The sequence below is a fragment of the Microcebus murinus genome, chromosome 3, assembly GCF_040939455.1.
Source record: "Microcebus murinus isolate Inina chromosome 3, M.murinus_Inina_mat1.0, whole genome shotgun sequence".
In the NCBI taxonomy this organism is placed as follows: Eukaryota; Metazoa; Chordata; class Mammalia; order Primates; family Cheirogaleidae; genus Microcebus; species Microcebus murinus.
The window spans coordinates 57,271,319-57,287,813 of NC_134106.1; the positions used below are offsets into that span (position 1 = coordinate 57,271,319).

At 42.8% G+C, this 16,495-nt stretch overlaps 1 protein-coding gene across 2 annotated transcripts in view; it reads left to right on the forward strand.

Moving 5' to 3' along the window:
- Positions 1-16,249, forward strand: part of ANTXR1 (ANTXR cell adhesion molecule 1) — a 230,633-nt gene extending 214,384 nt beyond the window's left edge. The window contains exons 18-19 of one of the 2 annotated variants that reach the window (XR_012918576.1): positions 11,958-14,025; positions 14,371-16,249. Coding sequence is in view for 1 of the 2 variants with exons in the window: in XM_012750117.2 (XP_012605571.1) it covers positions 11,958-12,218 (261 nt within the window). In the remaining variant the exon portion in view is untranslated. Of the gene's footprint in view, positions 1-11,957 lie in introns of both variants that reach the window. The other variant, XM_012750117.2, reaches the window with a different exon arrangement.
- The last annotated feature ends 246 nt before the right edge of the window (positions 16,250-16,495 follow it).

The following is a 16,495-nucleotide window of genomic DNA, read 5'->3' on the forward strand; positions in this document are numbered from 1 at the left end:
AAAACAAATGAGGTGAACATCAGTTAAAACTTAGAAAAGAATATGAGAGAAAGGCCGGGCACGGTGGCTCATGCCTGTAATCCTAGCACACTGGGAGGCCGAGGCAGGTGGATCATTTGAGCTCAGGAGTTCGAGACGAGCAAGAGCAAGACCCCGTCTCTACTAAAAATAGAAAGAAATTAATTGGCCAATTAAAAATATATAGAAAAAAATTAGCCGGGCATGGTGGCACATGCCTGTAGGCCCAGCTACTCGGGAGACTGAGGCAGAAGGATTGCTTGAGCCCAGGAGTTTGAAGTTGCTATGAGCTAGGCTGACGCCACAGCACTCTAGCCAGGGCAGAGTGAGACTCTGTCTCAAAAAAAGAATGTGAGACAAATCTACAGAAAGCAGAAACAAGGAATCTATGAATATAAGAACAAATTAATGAAAACAAAGCAAAATCATTAGAACTGAGAAATAGCTCTTTAAAAATTGCTTTGGAAATACTAATATCATTGATGAATCTTTGAAAGATAAATCAAACAGAACATGTAAAAATGTATATTATTAAGAACGACAAAAGGAGTATGACTACAAATAAGATTTGTTTACCTGTAAGAATTTCCTGTGTACAAAGTACAAATCTATGCAAATGCTTTAAAAATCTTGGTGAAATGGATGATTTTCTAAGAAAGAATAAATTATAGAAACTGATTCAAGAAAAGATACAAAACCTGAATAGGTCAGTACCTGTGGCAAAAATTTTTAAAGGCATAAAAAAACTGTACTTTTTAAAAACAGCATATCCAGGCCAGGAAATGTTGGCTCAAGCCTGTAATCCTAGCACTCTGGGAGGCCAAGGCAGGAGGATCAATCACTTGAGGTCAAGAGTTTGAGACCAGCCTGAGCAAGAGCAAGACCCTGTCTCTAGTTTAAAAAAAGAAAAGAGAAAAACATGTCCTGAAAATTTTTTAGAGAATTCTCCATGCTTTTAATGAACAAGTAATTCTTATTTTACTTCAGAAGTATAGAACATATTAAAAGATGAAAATCTCCCCAATTTGTTTTGTGAAGTTAACATAATCTTAATGATAAGATAGCACACAACAAAAGAAAAATGACCAAACTCACCTACAAAATTGGGTGCAAAATTCCTAAATCACAGATTAACAGTTCATTCCAGAACTTTTCAGAAATTTACTTCAGAAATGTGCAGATAATTTTTATTAGAAAAAATGTATAAAATTTATCACATCAATAAGCGAAAATATAGAAGGAACATGATGATCTTGATTGATACCAAAAAGATAGTTGATAAATTTAAAAATATTACTTTTAAAGACTTATCAACTGTGACTAGGAAATTATAAAATGAATAAAAATATTCTTATTTATATCAAAGGTTTCTTATTAAAATTTTTTTAAGCTCTTAAACTAGGAATTTAAGAATATTTTTAACACAAGGATATCTAAACTACTTTATGAAATACTAAAGGCATTCTTACTAAAGACTAGAATAAGATAAGGACACTTGATACCACTTCTGTTATTAACAATATTTTGGACATTCTATCCCATGTAATAACATAAGAAAAAGTAATAAGATAAATATTAGAAATCAAACTAAATTGTATCAACAGAAAAACTATAAGAGAGTTCAGTAAAATATTTAGATACAAAGTAAATATACTAAGAATAGGATACTAAAATAGAGAAAAGTTAAACTTTACAATAGCAACAATCAAAGAATCCTAGGGGCGGATGCTGTGGCTCACCCTTGTAATCCTAGCACTCTGGGAGGCTGAGGCAGGAAGATTGCTTGAGCTCAGAAGTCCAAGACCAGCCTGAGCAAGAGCGAGACTCCATCTCTACTAAAAATAGAAAAATTAGCCAAGCTATGATGACACCACTGCACTCTAACCAGGGGGACAAAGTGAGACTCTGTCTCAAAAAAAAAAAAAAAAATTCTAGTAATAAATTTCTTAAACCAAGCTGGATCTTATATAGAAAGTCAAAATCTTTCATTGAATCTCCTATTTATGGATGAGAAAACAAAAATATAACAATTTATTTTCTCCAACTTAATCCATGAGTTGTATAATTCTGAATAATCAATTTATTGGAAGAACGGACAGATGAGAATAGTGCAGATAATCTTGAAAAGGAAAAATAATAAAGGTATACTTATAATACAAATATTAAAATATATTGTGAAACTATAATAATTAAAACTCTGCTGCTAGAGATATAGACAGACACATAAGAAAAATGGAACAGAGATCCCAGAAACAAATGAAAGAACCAGTGAGAATTTACTATATGATAAGGGTGGCATTAAATCCATTGGAAGATGCTAGATTACTTAACAAATGGTATTGGCACAATTTGGTAACCATTTAGAAAAAGATGAAATAAATTTGAACTTGCACCTCAGACCTTATACAAAATGTATTCCAGATGATAATAGTTAGCATAAAATATATAATCCCATTTTACAGAAAAGGAAACAGAGAGAGATTAATTTATTTATCCAAGATAATACAGTGAGTTGCAGAACCAGGCTTTGAATCCTGGTAATTTGACTATAGAGTCCACATTCTATAAACACAGAAAAGTGAAACTATAAAATAACTAGGAAAAAAAGAATAATGAAGATCTTTCTTATACATATGAAAAATAGACTCTATAAGTTGTTATACTCTGCCACCAACATAAAAATGTTTAACTTCTGTACATCAAAAAATACCGTAAACAAAATTAAAAGGCAAATCACAAAACAAAACATAGCTTGCACAACCAAGGTTTTATCACTACTCTGTAAAGCGCTCTTACAAATCGATAAGAAACTATCAAAACTTCTGTAGAAAAATGGGAAAAATATTTGAACAGGCAAGTCATTAAAAGTGAAATACAAAGGACTAATATATGTAAAAAACTATTTCATCTCACAAGTAATAAAACAATGAACATGGAAACAATAATAGAATTCCTTCTGACAAATTAGCAAAATTCATAACTATAAAACTGTAATTAAAAGTGTAAGGAAATAGAAATTCTCACGAAATAGTATTGGGACTACAAATGAATGTCACTTTTTCTAGAAAAAATTTGACAGTGTATTATCAAAAACTGTTAAAATATACATAAACTTTGACCCAGCAATTTACCTCTAACAATTTATTCTAAAACAATTGATGAACATATGAAAATATTTCTGGATGAGTAGTTATATCACAGCACTGTTTATAATAGAGACAAATTAGATAGTCTGTTGATGCCTAACAACAAAGAATTTAATAGCTGTATTTGTTATACAATTATGTGATAGAAGATAATGCAACTGTTGAAAATGACTGGAGAGAAATGATCACAGTATATTATTTTAAAACTTTTATACAGATGATCCTCTTTTTGTAAATATGTGCAGCACTGTGCATATGTGTGAGTGTGTGTTCTGAAAAGACACAAAATGCTAGCTCTGAGTGCTGTAATTTAGCATTCCCTTCTCCCTTCCTCCTCCTCTTCATTCCTGTGTGTATTCCTCAAATTTTCAACAAAGGAAACATAGAACTTGGTAATCAGATGACAAAGGGGGACTTTATTGTTAAATAAGTCATATCTCAATATTAATTCTTGGCAAAGCTTATGTTTACGTGTGACCCACTAAAGATATGCCATTTTTATTTCTACCCTTTCCTTCATTCTTCTGGTTTCCTCATGTTACCAAATATTTCCTTCATGCTTTCATCTTACCCTCGTTTTGGCATCCAAAGACGTTATTTTGTAGAGTGCGCCAGCGTGTGTGTCAGCAAAATGAATCAAATAACTGCAAGAGTTGACCTTGGATCCCTTTCCATGAACAGCACATAAAAGGCCGGCTATTTAATGAGATTTATAGGCGAGGCAAGTTCGCAGTGGAGAAGTGGGAGCCAGGAAGGATCAGAGCATCCGCCCACAACACACCCTTCTCTTTGCCCTCTCTCTAGCTCTGGGGAAGGGGAAGGAGCAAGACCGAAGTCTGAGCCATTTTGCGTCTGTCGTAGAACTGGGCCTGTGAAATGAATGCTGTCAGAAGACAAGCGAGGGAATGGTGGCTTCATTTCAAATGATGGGCCAAAGCGTGGAGTTGAAAGAAAGAAAAGGAAGTGGAGTAGCAGAGAGAGATGCAAAGGGAGCAGGGGCCCATTTGTGCTGAGGAACTTGGATGTTATCCTGTAGAAGGTGGGGAGGCACTGAAGGGTTTGTTTAGGCAGAAAGGTAACTTTGAATGTGTCTGTGTACATACACATTTTTATATGTCCAGGTATATATGCATGCATGCACATGTGCATACATTACATGTCTATATGTATGTATATGCACATTTTTATTTATATATGTGTGTGTGCATATGTATAAACTTTATATGGAAACCAAAATATGAATGTGAAAGGGAAAGGCTAAAGTCAGGAAGACCAGTTTACTTGGTGGCCAAGTTATAGAAGATGAGGAACAGAGAGAGTGGGAGAAGTGAATGGGTAAGAAAGATCTTTAAGGAATAGAACCAGGACTTTCTCTGCCTCTCCCTGACTCTGGCCAGTTCCCACTTACACTCTCTCTATTCAGAGGATCAGTTCTAACCAACTGCCTGCCGGTCTCTCAGTGGCCATTCCAGATTCCCAGGAGAGAGACTCTGGCCTAGCTCAGCTTAGGTTCCACCTCGGGTCCAATGAACCGCAGCCAAGGTCAGGATCACAGGTCACAAATATGGTTGCTGGGGCCCATCTGTTGGTGGCGTCATTTGACTCCTGTCTGTCTCCACCTTTGGACTATATTCTTCATGAGAGCAGGGACCTCGGCACTTGCTCACCACTGTGTGCAACACCTCATGAGGTGTTCGGGTAACAGCACTCAAAAACCTCAAAAACCATTTGTCGGAGGATGGATGCACAAATGAATTAACAAATGAAAAGAGTCATAGATGGTAGAAGGGTACTGCAAAGTCATTCAGTCCAGCCCTCCATCCATTCATTATTCACATGTCTAATTCATCACTAGAGCACCAGCTTCACTAGGATTCTATCAATTGCCTTCAAATATGCCAATGAGCTTTTGAGGTCTAGCCTGAGAGCCATCCCCTATTTACAAGAGTAATTTAAGTTAGAGACTATTGTCCTAATTCCAAACAACTGACTTCCAAACAAACGTTGGAAACCTAATCCATGTGTAACTTGAGAAATACCTACAGTCCTCCAAACAAGACAACCAATGGGAGAACTAGTCCAGAGAGAAAAGTGTTTGTCAGAGGAAACTTAGTGTATACTTTTTCCATCTGATTATTGTAGTATTCTTCTGTGAAATCCAATTTCCTTAGATGACCTCTCTTTATAGGAAACTATTTAGTTTAATCTGTGGGAGCTGTAGCATATTTTTAACCATTCTGAAGGCCAGCTTCCTCTCCACTGAGCATGCCTGGTGCCCAAACAGATGTTTCCTAACACTCAACACACTTATGACCTCACCCCTGGCAAGTCTTTTGCACACAATCAGCCCACACATCTTCCCCCATCTCCCCTGTCATCCTACAGATGCAAATTCAGAACTTGCAGGCAAGCTTGAATCCTTACCACAACAACAGAAGAACAGAAGGTGGAGCCTCCCATTTTGAATTTTTAATTTATTAATATTTTCAAAAATCTAATGACTAACCAGGAAATATGCAATAATACAAAGCGTTAGCCAAAGTAATAGTATAAAATATGTGCAAAACTGGCTGCCCAAGACAATTCAAAGTATCCAAGTGAAGAATTTCAAAGCAACTCAAATTCTGATGGAATCAAAATATTAGGGCTGGACGGCCCTTGGATGTCGTTTAGCTAATGCCACAGCTTTATCGTACAGGTGAAGAAGCCGAGGCCCATAGAGAGAAAATGACTTGTCCCAAGTTTCCCAGTGAGTGCGTTAGTGGCAGCCCTGGAGGTGGAGTTCTGCATCCTGCCTCTGATCCACGAGGCCAACTACAGCCCCTCACCACCAGTTAGTTTCCTTCCTCCACACTCCTTGGACCATTTGGGTCTGCAGTTCAGTTCTGAGAAAAGCCAGAGCCTGATCAACAAGGTCTTTCATCCTGACTATCCCATAATCATTTCAGAGTGTGTCACCTCCAGTTTAGGCAAAGGGTTTCGTTGAGGGACAATTTCGTTTCATAAAGCAAAAGTAACCCAAAAAGTACTTCTAAAGGTAACATGTTAACATTTCAGGAGTGGAAACCAAGGGGAACACATAGGATTCTTGCCATCCCCTCCCCAAAGGCCTAGATGTCCCAAGAGGCCACGGGGAGGTGACTAAGGAGCCCTAAACTCATAGCCATGTTAATGGACCCTTGACCTTCAAAGAACCTAAGCTTGCAGGGAAAATGTGAGCTTTCGAAGAGGTTTTGCTCCACCTCGAAGACCCTCAGGTATGGGAGCAGTATTTGTTGAGTGCCAACTTGAACTTGAACCTTGAGATCTTTATAGCGGCACTAGGTTGAAGAGGAGAAGACCTTGATGCTTCCTCAAAGATGCTCACCAGCCCGCAGGGGGACAGTGTTTATACTTGGAAACATTCAGAGAAGAACACCAGGTAGCATGTTATATTCTTTACTGAACAGTTATTTGGCGAGGGCTTAGGACGGGCCAGGCAGGACATCCTGGAAGGAAAGAGTAAGAAATTAATTAAAAGATATAAGCAAGGACCAGATCACAGAGGGCTGCACATGCCACTGGCGGCATTTGGATTTTATGTTACAGGTAATAGGGAGTCACTACAGAAGTGTGAGCTGTAGAGTGAACTGACCAGACATAGCTTCTGGAAAAATCTCTTGACAGCTGTGGTCAAGTGCTGCAATGTGGGATACCATCTACAAGTCCTTCAAGAAATCTGTTGCACTTTTAGTGTCCATTCGGGATTATACGGTAAAAAAAGGATGAGTTCCCGAGGTAAACAGAGCTAGGTTTTAATCCCACTCTGCCACTTGCCGGCTGGATAGTCTTGGGAGGGTTATTCAAGTAAGTCTGAGGCCTCAGCCTCTTTTCTGTACAATGAAAATAACAATACTTAGCTCACAGGATTTTATAATAAATAAAGAAGATGACTCGCCTGGCCATTTCTAATAATCCACCCACCACCGTTAGATCCAGCCAAGTCACAATGGTATTTTCAAGCCTAGGAGGAAAGCCATCTAGCATCTAGGAGGAAAGCCACCATTTAGCATGAGTTATTGTTGCATTTTCTTCTTAGAATTTAATCTGAGTTTTTTGTTGCTGATGTGTGAAAATATTTGGCATTCGTTCCTGTAAATGAGGAAGTCGAGGTAAACTGAGGTCAAAGCCAGATCTTGGACCTGAATCAAACCACCCGAAAACAATACTGTAGAAAATTAAACTGGGTTACAGAGAGACCAGTGTTATGCAGCGAGAGCTCCAATCGTCCTAGCAACCTTTTAACCAAACACTGGTGCAGATTTGTTGGCATGCACGACACTGAGAACATCTGGCCTTTCTATTATCCTCCTGCAAGCAAAAAATGATGTGCAAACTGATCCCTAGGCCAATTATATGGTCTAAGTGTTACTGTGTTTGTGTTGGCGCCTTCGGCTCCAGGTTTTAAGAACTTAATTTGTAGCCACACCCCTCTTATGAAGACCGTGGGTCTTACTGTAAATCACCCCGGGGATTTGTTTATGCTGAGTCCGTACCTTTTCTCAGGAGGATAAGTGCACGTAAATACATCACCCATCAACCGTGTGCGCAAAGCACTGTGGGAGGTCCTGTAAGCCGAGTTACAGGAGTTACGTGGCAGAGGGAGGAGGGGCCATAAGGGATCCAGCTCCTGGGGCTATTCAGTCACATCCAACGCTACATTTTTTCCTATTTGCCAATTTTATTATAGAAGCCAGGCGTAGAGTGTAGAAGCTCTAGTCTGCAGCTCACTCAGAAGGTGCTAAACTGTTAATAGGAGTCCAAATACCTGATGCTACCTCCAGCTGGCCTTTTCACCGTAGCAGAGTCATTGTTCTCTGATCATCCGACAGCATCAGACTCTGCTTCATTTACCAAACACAATATGCCAGGCTCAGTCCTGATCCCTTCACAGCACTGCTTAGGGAACCCTCATCATGCCTGTAAGTGCCAGGGGCTGAGATTACCCTGCCCACGTCACACTGTGGGGGGTGAGGCAGAGGCTGGGCACCTGTCCCCTCCCCTCTGGCTGCTGAACAAGAGCTCTGGGCTTTTGTGCTCAGCACTAATGGACTGGGGGTCTCTAGTGAACTAAGCCCATAGCTCTGGAACAGGTGACCTGGGGGTGCACCCCTGAGGTGTTACTGCACATAGGAAGGGGGGCTCCTTGCCTCTCCCCAACCCTTCCCTGCCCCCATTCCTCTGCTGCTCTGGACAAGACGCCTGGTGGCAGCTGGAGGAGCTGACCTGGGGAGCTCCTCTCTACCTCACTCCCATCTCCAGCCCTCTTTCATCCCGTCTTCAACTGACAGATGTGAGAGATCATCTTTTGCTCCACGGATCCTTTCAGACCTTTCTGAAAACATTTGGGAGTCCTGATATGGGTTATAAACAGACATATTAGTAGAAGAAGGCTGGGAGCTCCTGATTTTATCTCTAGGGTAAAACAGCCTCTGGGTAAGAATAGTAGAGTCACAACTGAACTGTAGGAAATAAGTAAATGGGCTTCTGCATTAATTAGCCTCCTCTCTTGCCCCAGCCCTGCGGCCAGCTCTAGCCGAGATCTGAAGCCAGACGGGGACTTGACCGCCGGCACCAGCTGCTCATTCCCCAGGATCAGAGTTTTCCTTCACCTTTAAAGGAGACAAGCCTCCTGGGCCTCCTGGCCTGACGTAGCAAGTCTAGGAAGGAAGGGCAGCATAGACAGCACAGTAAATCCCAACTCTGAGCTGTCCTCACAGGAACTCATCACAGATGGCAGTCATTAGGGCCCTCACATCTTAAAGGGAAGAGCTTTATCCAGAATCATAAATAAACTGTAACCAAGGCTTAGATTTATAAAGCTATAAAAGTGGACTGCTTGGACAACCGGGAATGGACGGTACTGGGTTACAAAATCGATGTAATGCCCGAAAGCCTGGGTATGGGCTGGGAGTTCTGGGGAGTTCTGCAGCCAGGAGGTGGTACCTTGTTTCTGCAGTCAGTGGACCCCCAGTCAGACCCTAAGAAGGTTAGTGCCTGGTTTAATCGCACAAAACGCAAGCTCAGAGAAACCGGCCTGCTGGTGTCTAAACATGGCGCTATAACTCCTAAACCAACTGCAGTCCAGCCAGGCTTGGCCTTTCCTTACCAGGATTCTCTCTGGCTAATGCTGTGTCTTGTGAGTGAACTTCCAGTTTATTGCTAATGTCACCCGAGCCCCTACTTTGTCCCAAGTGGCTTCAAATGACTCTTTTGACAGAGTCCCTCCCATGCGGAGCACCCCATGAGGCTTCAGGTTGTGGAGTAGCAAAGTGAAAAACAAGGTCCACAGCCTTGCAGAACTTTCTCATCTGGTCAAGAAGACAAGGCATTTACACAGAAAGCCATCACGGGACGCAGACTGCAGTGTGTGGTGTAGACTGTAACTGTCAGGGTGTGAGCCAGTGCGCTCGGGTTTGGGGAAAGATTTCTCCAGGCAAAGATTAGGATAGAAAGAAGTTTATTTACTTTTTCCTGGGCAGAAAAAGGACCAGCATGAAGGTGAAAAAGGAAGAATATGCTGGCCTCAAAAGCCAGCTATTCCGACTATTTAAAGAGGAGGTTGTAAATTAGCGGGGTACAGTTGAGAAACTGCTACATCCTCTCCTTTCTTTCTTCTCCGTGGCAGGAGCGGCAGCAGGATGTCAAAGTCCAAGAGTTGGGTCCTCCGCCTTTCCTTGGAGATGGGATTACTGCAGGATAGGTGACTCTGTCCTCAAGACGTGTCTGAGGCCCAGGGTTCACGCCCCTGCTATTCACCAAGGAGCTTTTAAGGCTAAAAAGTAGATTCTCAAAAACAATTTTAAGAGAAAGATTTACGTCTCTTTTCAGGTGTTGTGCCAAACAGAACTCCCATGGGGTGCCTGTCAGTGAGAGAACTCATAGGATTGATCTTTAATGTTATTGGGGAAATTGTAGGATTAGGTATTTTCCTGTTATTTTTGCAAAGCCGCCCTTTCAGTAACTAGAGAAGAATTCAAGGAAGCAAAGGGAAGTGGAGGCTGGAGTCATCAGGGGAGAATGTGTGGAGGAAGAGGGGCTTGATTTCTGACTTGAAGGCTGAGTGGCGCTGGGCACAGGTGAGGGAAAGTTCCTCGGCCCCCACAAGCCTGCGTCCCTGCTATGACTCACCCTGAGCCACATCCTTGTATTTCTCTCTTGTCCTGGCGCTTCCTTGAATTACACTCCTCACCCTCTGCATTCTCCTTCAAGCCCTTCCCTAACAGGCCTGGAAAGGGAAATTCTGAGCTCTCTGGACACATCCCGTGCAGGCTGGACATCGCAGGATGGGCATCCTTCCTGGAGCACGAGGCCAGGGACAGCCACAGCTGGGGCCACCCAGCCCCAGGCCCGGTGTGGCACTGTGGCCATAGTTGGATTAAAATGAGCAGAAAGAGAAGGGAGGGGCCAGCCCCAGAGGGGTGTGACCCTGCCCCGGCATCCATGGAGAGGGGGTCTGCAGGTATCCAAGACACACAAGAGGGAGGACCCACGCTCTGGGCCCAGGCAAGGAGGGGAGGATCTTATGGCAAAGTCACTCCCAGAGGGGGAGCGTGGTGAGCAAGAGAGCCCCATCCTGCTCCCTTGTGGAGCTGAGCGTTGAATGGAGGCTCCTGAGTGCGGCTAAGACAAGGAGTGTCTGTTGGGGGGCAGGGAGGGCATGCCTGTGGCTCTGGAGAGCAGAGAGGAGGTGCCACTGGGGAGACAGGGCTCCCTGGGGCTGGCTTCAGACTCTGACTCTCACGAGGCTTCTGTAGGGCTTCCGGTGTCTGCTCTGCGTGGCCCATGTGAGCACCCAGGAAGGAGAGGGAGAAACAGAATTCAGGGTATATGTCTGCCTGGCAAAAAAGATCTCCACGTTGTATTTCTTAAGAAGCTAAGAGTGCCTAGGCAGGTGCAGCTGCATCTAGAAGGAGAGGGAATCCCGTGCGCAGAACGAGGGCAGGATAAACTGTTTATTATTTACTCGTGCTTTGGGGGAGGCAGGGCTCAGACAGGGAAGCTGTGCCGATTAGTGGCTTTTTTGCATGGGTAGGTGGAGCTGTCTACCTCCCAACTACCCAGCTCCAGCAGCTGAGGGGAGACGGGTTGAGGGGAAGCAAATCACCACGGCCTCTGAGGACCACCCTGATTTGCCACGTTCGTGACAATTCACATCACATATTAATTCCACACGCTTGAATGACAATATAAGTGAGAATCACATCTTTTTAACATTCTGCCACTTCCGGGAGGATAACTGAAATGAATTAAAATAAGTTACTTTGGTTTATAAAATCTGGGCGCCTTCCTTCAGAGGGCAATGGAGTGGAGCAGGAAGAATAGTTCTGGAGTCTATTTTGGGTTAGAATCACCAACCCCACCTCTCCCAAATAGTGTGGCCTTGGGAAAGTGACTTAGCTTTTCTGAGCCTCAATTTCCTCATCTGTGAAATGGAACTCTTGATAACAATACCTGAATGGCAAGGCTGTTGAGAAGATTAAATTTGATGACCTTTGTACACAGCTTGACCCCATGTGTCCAATAAGGTCAGCCCCCTACCCTTCTTTCCCCCTGAGAGTATTAGAGACTGCAGGAAAAAACAAATTTTAAAAAATTATTTTGCAACACAGTAAGCCTAGGACAAGGAATCAGGAGCTAATTTGTTGTCAAATTCTATATATGTCAGTGGAGCGTTGTCACCAACAGGTGTTTGTTTTTGAGCCACCCACCCAAGGCCACCTACTCACGTTTGCATCTCCGATTCTCTCCTAGGGGCGCTGTATCAACTTCACCAGAGTCAAGAACAACCAGCCGGCCAAGTATCCCCTCAACAATGCCTACCACACCGCCTCGCCGCCTCCTGCCCCCATCTACACGCCCCCACCACCGGCTCCCCACTGCCCTCCCCCGCCCCCCAGCGCCCCCACCCCTCCCATCCCATCTCCACCTTCAACCCTCCCCCCTCCTCCCCAGGCTCCACCTCCCAACAGAGCGCCACCCCCCTCCCGACCTCCTCCAAGGCCTTCTGTCTAGAACCCAAAGTTCCTGCTCTGGGCTCTCTCAGAAACTTCGGGGAGGAGGCTCCTCTGTGGTGTTAGAACAAGTCTTTCCAGTTAGAGGAGGTGAGTGGCGATAAATCCCACTGATGTTCACACACTTTAAAAATTGGTTGGCAATGCCAATACACCAACAATCGTGATCAGCGGAAAGAAATAGAAATTTTAAATTGCCTGAAAACAAATGATGAGGCAACAACAGTCACATTTATAGCCATCTATCACCTCTAGAAGGTTCCAGAGACAGTGAAACTGCCAAGATGCTCTCACCGGGATTATGTCTCATGGAGACCAGTAAGAAATTCAGTTCTCTGAGAGTGAAATGCAGAGTTGGATAAGAAATAACATTGCTGGGTTTTAATGCTGCCCTCCTGCCTCCACCTCACCTCTACCCCTGCACCCCGGACCCTTGGTCTAGGGGCCAAGGAGGCTTCACCCCTGTGCCCAGGAAGGAGGAAACCTTTGCCTGCAACTTTGGAAAAGCTTGGGATCCCCAGATTGGCAAGAAACTCAACAAGTATCCAAAAGGATGTCCTCCTGGGATTTGCAGATGGTTGAAAACGTCTGCCTTCTTTTCCTTTCAAACTCTCCCAGTTTCCAAATGGGGAAGGGAGCAGGTGTTCACTGATGGAAAAGGTATGTTGCCATGTTGATGTGTAAGTGAAATCAGTTGTGTGCAACTGACAGAGGAGTATTGATGGGAGCATCGGACAGTTTCTAAAACCCACAGGCCATCAGCAGCTAGAGGTGACTGGCTTTGGCCAGACATGGTCCCCTAAATCAACAGACAATAGCATTGTCCAAGAGCAACCTGTTAATGATTCATATTAAAAATCAAGGTTTGGCTTCAGTTTAAATCACTTAAAATATGAAGAAGTGATTGATCCTATTTTCCAGAGACAGACATGAGTTGAACTTCCCAAAATAGCATCATTAGCTCCTACCACACAATATCACTGATTTGTTTTCCTTCTTGATAAAGTTGTACACCAGAGACTTCTAGGTACAGCTGAGTGAGAGACAGTGGTCCTGACATGAAACTATCCCCAGGTTGTTTGATTAATCCCCAAAAGGATAGGTGTGTGTGATGCAAATATATTTCCCTTTGGCTTTTCACCATACAATATCATCAGCTGTTAACCAAGGGGAAATATACCAGATGTGCAACACAGAAATGCTCTGCCTGAAATTGCCACCCTGCCTGGGACCGACTGCCTTCCTCCAAGTCTTTCTCAATCTGTTTAATCCGTAAGCCCTATAATCACTTGCTAAACAGTGGGCTTCATCACCCAGGGGTAAAAACAGAAGTCTTTGTCAAGGGCCTCCCACACCAGCCTGTTCAACATTATCTCCCCCTCCAGCTTTCCACAGATCCTAAAATTCCTGTCTGCAGCCCCTCAAACTCTTAAATCTTTTCTGAAACAAAACAGAATATAAAATACATATAAACTTGGTGCTTTGGGCTATGGTCTCCAAAGATCCGTCAAGAATGCATCAAGCCATCCTCATTCTCTCACTGTACTTAGTACAAAGACATAAGGGCTTGGCAAACGTTTCATAGACATCAATTCTTGTGCCTGTGGCAGACATTGCTAATCGGTCACAGCACGATTTCTCATTAAGCCCAATAAATTCTTAACAATCCTTCTCAAATCACAACTCCAAAGAGCTATGGCACATCCGTCAGAATTGAGAGAAATGAATCCTACTTGACATCCCCACCTTAGAAATCGAAAACAAACAAGGGTTTCAGGGGGGAATAGGGAAGTCCAGGGGCATAAAAGGTACAGTCAGGCCGGGCGCTGTGGCTCACGCCTGTAATCCTAGCTCTTGGGAGGCCGAGGCGGGCGGATTGCTCAAGGTCAGGAGTTCAAAACCAGCCTGAGCAAGAGCGAGACCCCGTCTCTACTATAAACAGAAAAGAAATTAATTGGCCAACTGATATATATATATAAAAAATTAGCCGGGCATAGTGGCACATGCCTGTAGTCCCAGCTACTCGGGAGGCTGAGGCAGAAGGATCACTCGAGCCCAGGAGTTTGAGGTTGCTGTGAGCTAGGCTGACGCCACGGCACTCACTCTAGCCTGGACAACGAAGTGAGACTCTGTCTCAAAAAAAAAAAAAAAAGGTACAGTCAGGGGAAAATAGACCTGGGCAGAGTGCCTAGTGGGGGACCATAGGCACTGAATCCGCCAATCATGCCAAGTTGACATGTCTCCACCAGTACCTCAGACCCTACCCTTCTCCCACAGCTGCCACTTGCAGAGAATGTCACAGCTTTCTCAGAGAGCTCAAATCAGAGATGGTTTTCTGGACTTAGGAAAGCAACCTCCCTCCCCCTCACCCAGCCCTGCCGCATCGCCTATTTCTAGAACACTAGGCTTCCTTAGTATAGTCCCTCATAAGTGGGGGCCAGAATGTCTCAGCCACCTGCAGTGACACTGCAGGGCCCCAGAAAACCATTCCATAGGAGAATGGGTTCCCCTGGCTCACAGCATAGAAATGTTGAGCCCATGGCAACTGTTTTGACTGCGGGCAGTCCAAAACGGTCCACCCCACACCACTGCCGCGTGACTCACGCGGCCATCAGAAAGCTTAAGCCAAGATGCTGATGTTGCTGAGCAACAAGGTGGCGGGCATCAGGTGAGAATGCAACATTCAGGACCTCAGCAGCACATCAATCAGATGCCCTGTGCAGTTACAAAATGTCGTTTTGGTGAAGTGTTTTGATGAAATAGGGAACTGCAAATATATGATGATTTTGGAAAGGATTAACAGGGTTTGTCCTTAAAACTGACTCAGTGTGTCATCCATGGTCATTTAGAATTACAGTTAAGAAGGAGAAATTTCTTCATACACTGTATGAACAAGGTGATATTTTCATAGTGGGTTATGACAGGCAGGAAAATTCTTTAACTAGTTTACAAAATCCATCTTTACTTGTGTCAGTCCCTGTAAAAGGCAGGAGACATGATTGTGATTAGGAAACTGCACAAAATTATTTTTTCAACTCCCTTGTTATTGTCCTTATGAAGGTTTTTTTTTAATTAAAGCCAAATTTTCGTTGTATATATTCGTATTCCGTGTGTTAGATGGAAGCATTTCCTAACCAGTGTGAATAAAAAGAACGGTTGTAGTAAATTATTATAAAGCCAATGATATTTCATGGCAGGTTATTCTACCAAGCTGTGCTTGTTGGTTTTTCCCATGACTGTATTGCTTTCATAAATGTACAAATAGTTACTGAAATGACGAGACCCTTGTTTGCACAGCATTAATAAATAAGAACCATGGTCCTCTCTGTCAACAACCAGCTCACAAACACTTTCTTGCCTGAAGCTTGGTACATACTCCAGCGAGACACAAGGTCTCTCTTCTACCGAGGTCAAGAACAGAGCTGGTGGATAAATTAATTAATAGTCTTGGCTATCAGGCCATGGGTAACCTGATTGTAAATATCATTAGAATGGGCAAAGATGATCTCAAAGAGTCATAGAAAGTCCAAACACCAAGTCAGGTGGGGGAAATCCATCAGAGAACTAGAAAAAAATAATAATTATGAGATAATGAGCAACAGTTTCAGCCCAGTGTCAACTCAATGAAAAACAAATTAATGCTGTGTAAAATGGGTTGAATTAGTTTGCTAACTATATAAAGATATATGCAGTAAAAAGCCTGTTAATGCACACCAGGTGGGAACAGAGTGTTCTAGTCAATTGCCTTTTCTAGTTGTCTGAGCTCTACTATATTATCATACTCAGATAACCAGTTTAAAAGAATTAGAATATGATTTTTTTTAAATACACTTAACATTAAACTCTTCTAACTCTTTCTTCTTTCTGTGATAATTCAGAAGACAGTTAAGGATCTTCAGTGCCTCTGAGTCATTGTTATAAAAAAATCAGTTATCACTGTACCATGCTATAGGAGACTGGGCTCAACCTGCATGATGACAAACCCTGGAAGTTGCTTTTTTTAAAAAAAGAAATAATAAATTCCTAAAATCAGCTCTTTTTACTGGTTATTTGTCTGTTTGTTATAAAAATAAAGTGCAGCTTGCTCAAGAGTTCAACATCCTAATCATAATAAAATGGCTGTGTTCTGTACATTAAATTACATTAAATGATTTCTGTACGTTGAATAACTTCTCAAATTATTTTGTGCCTTCCACTAAACTGTCTGAACTATTGTCATTTTTTCTTTAGCTGTCTGACATTCAAAATATTTCTTATTTCTAGTAATAATTTCCAAAG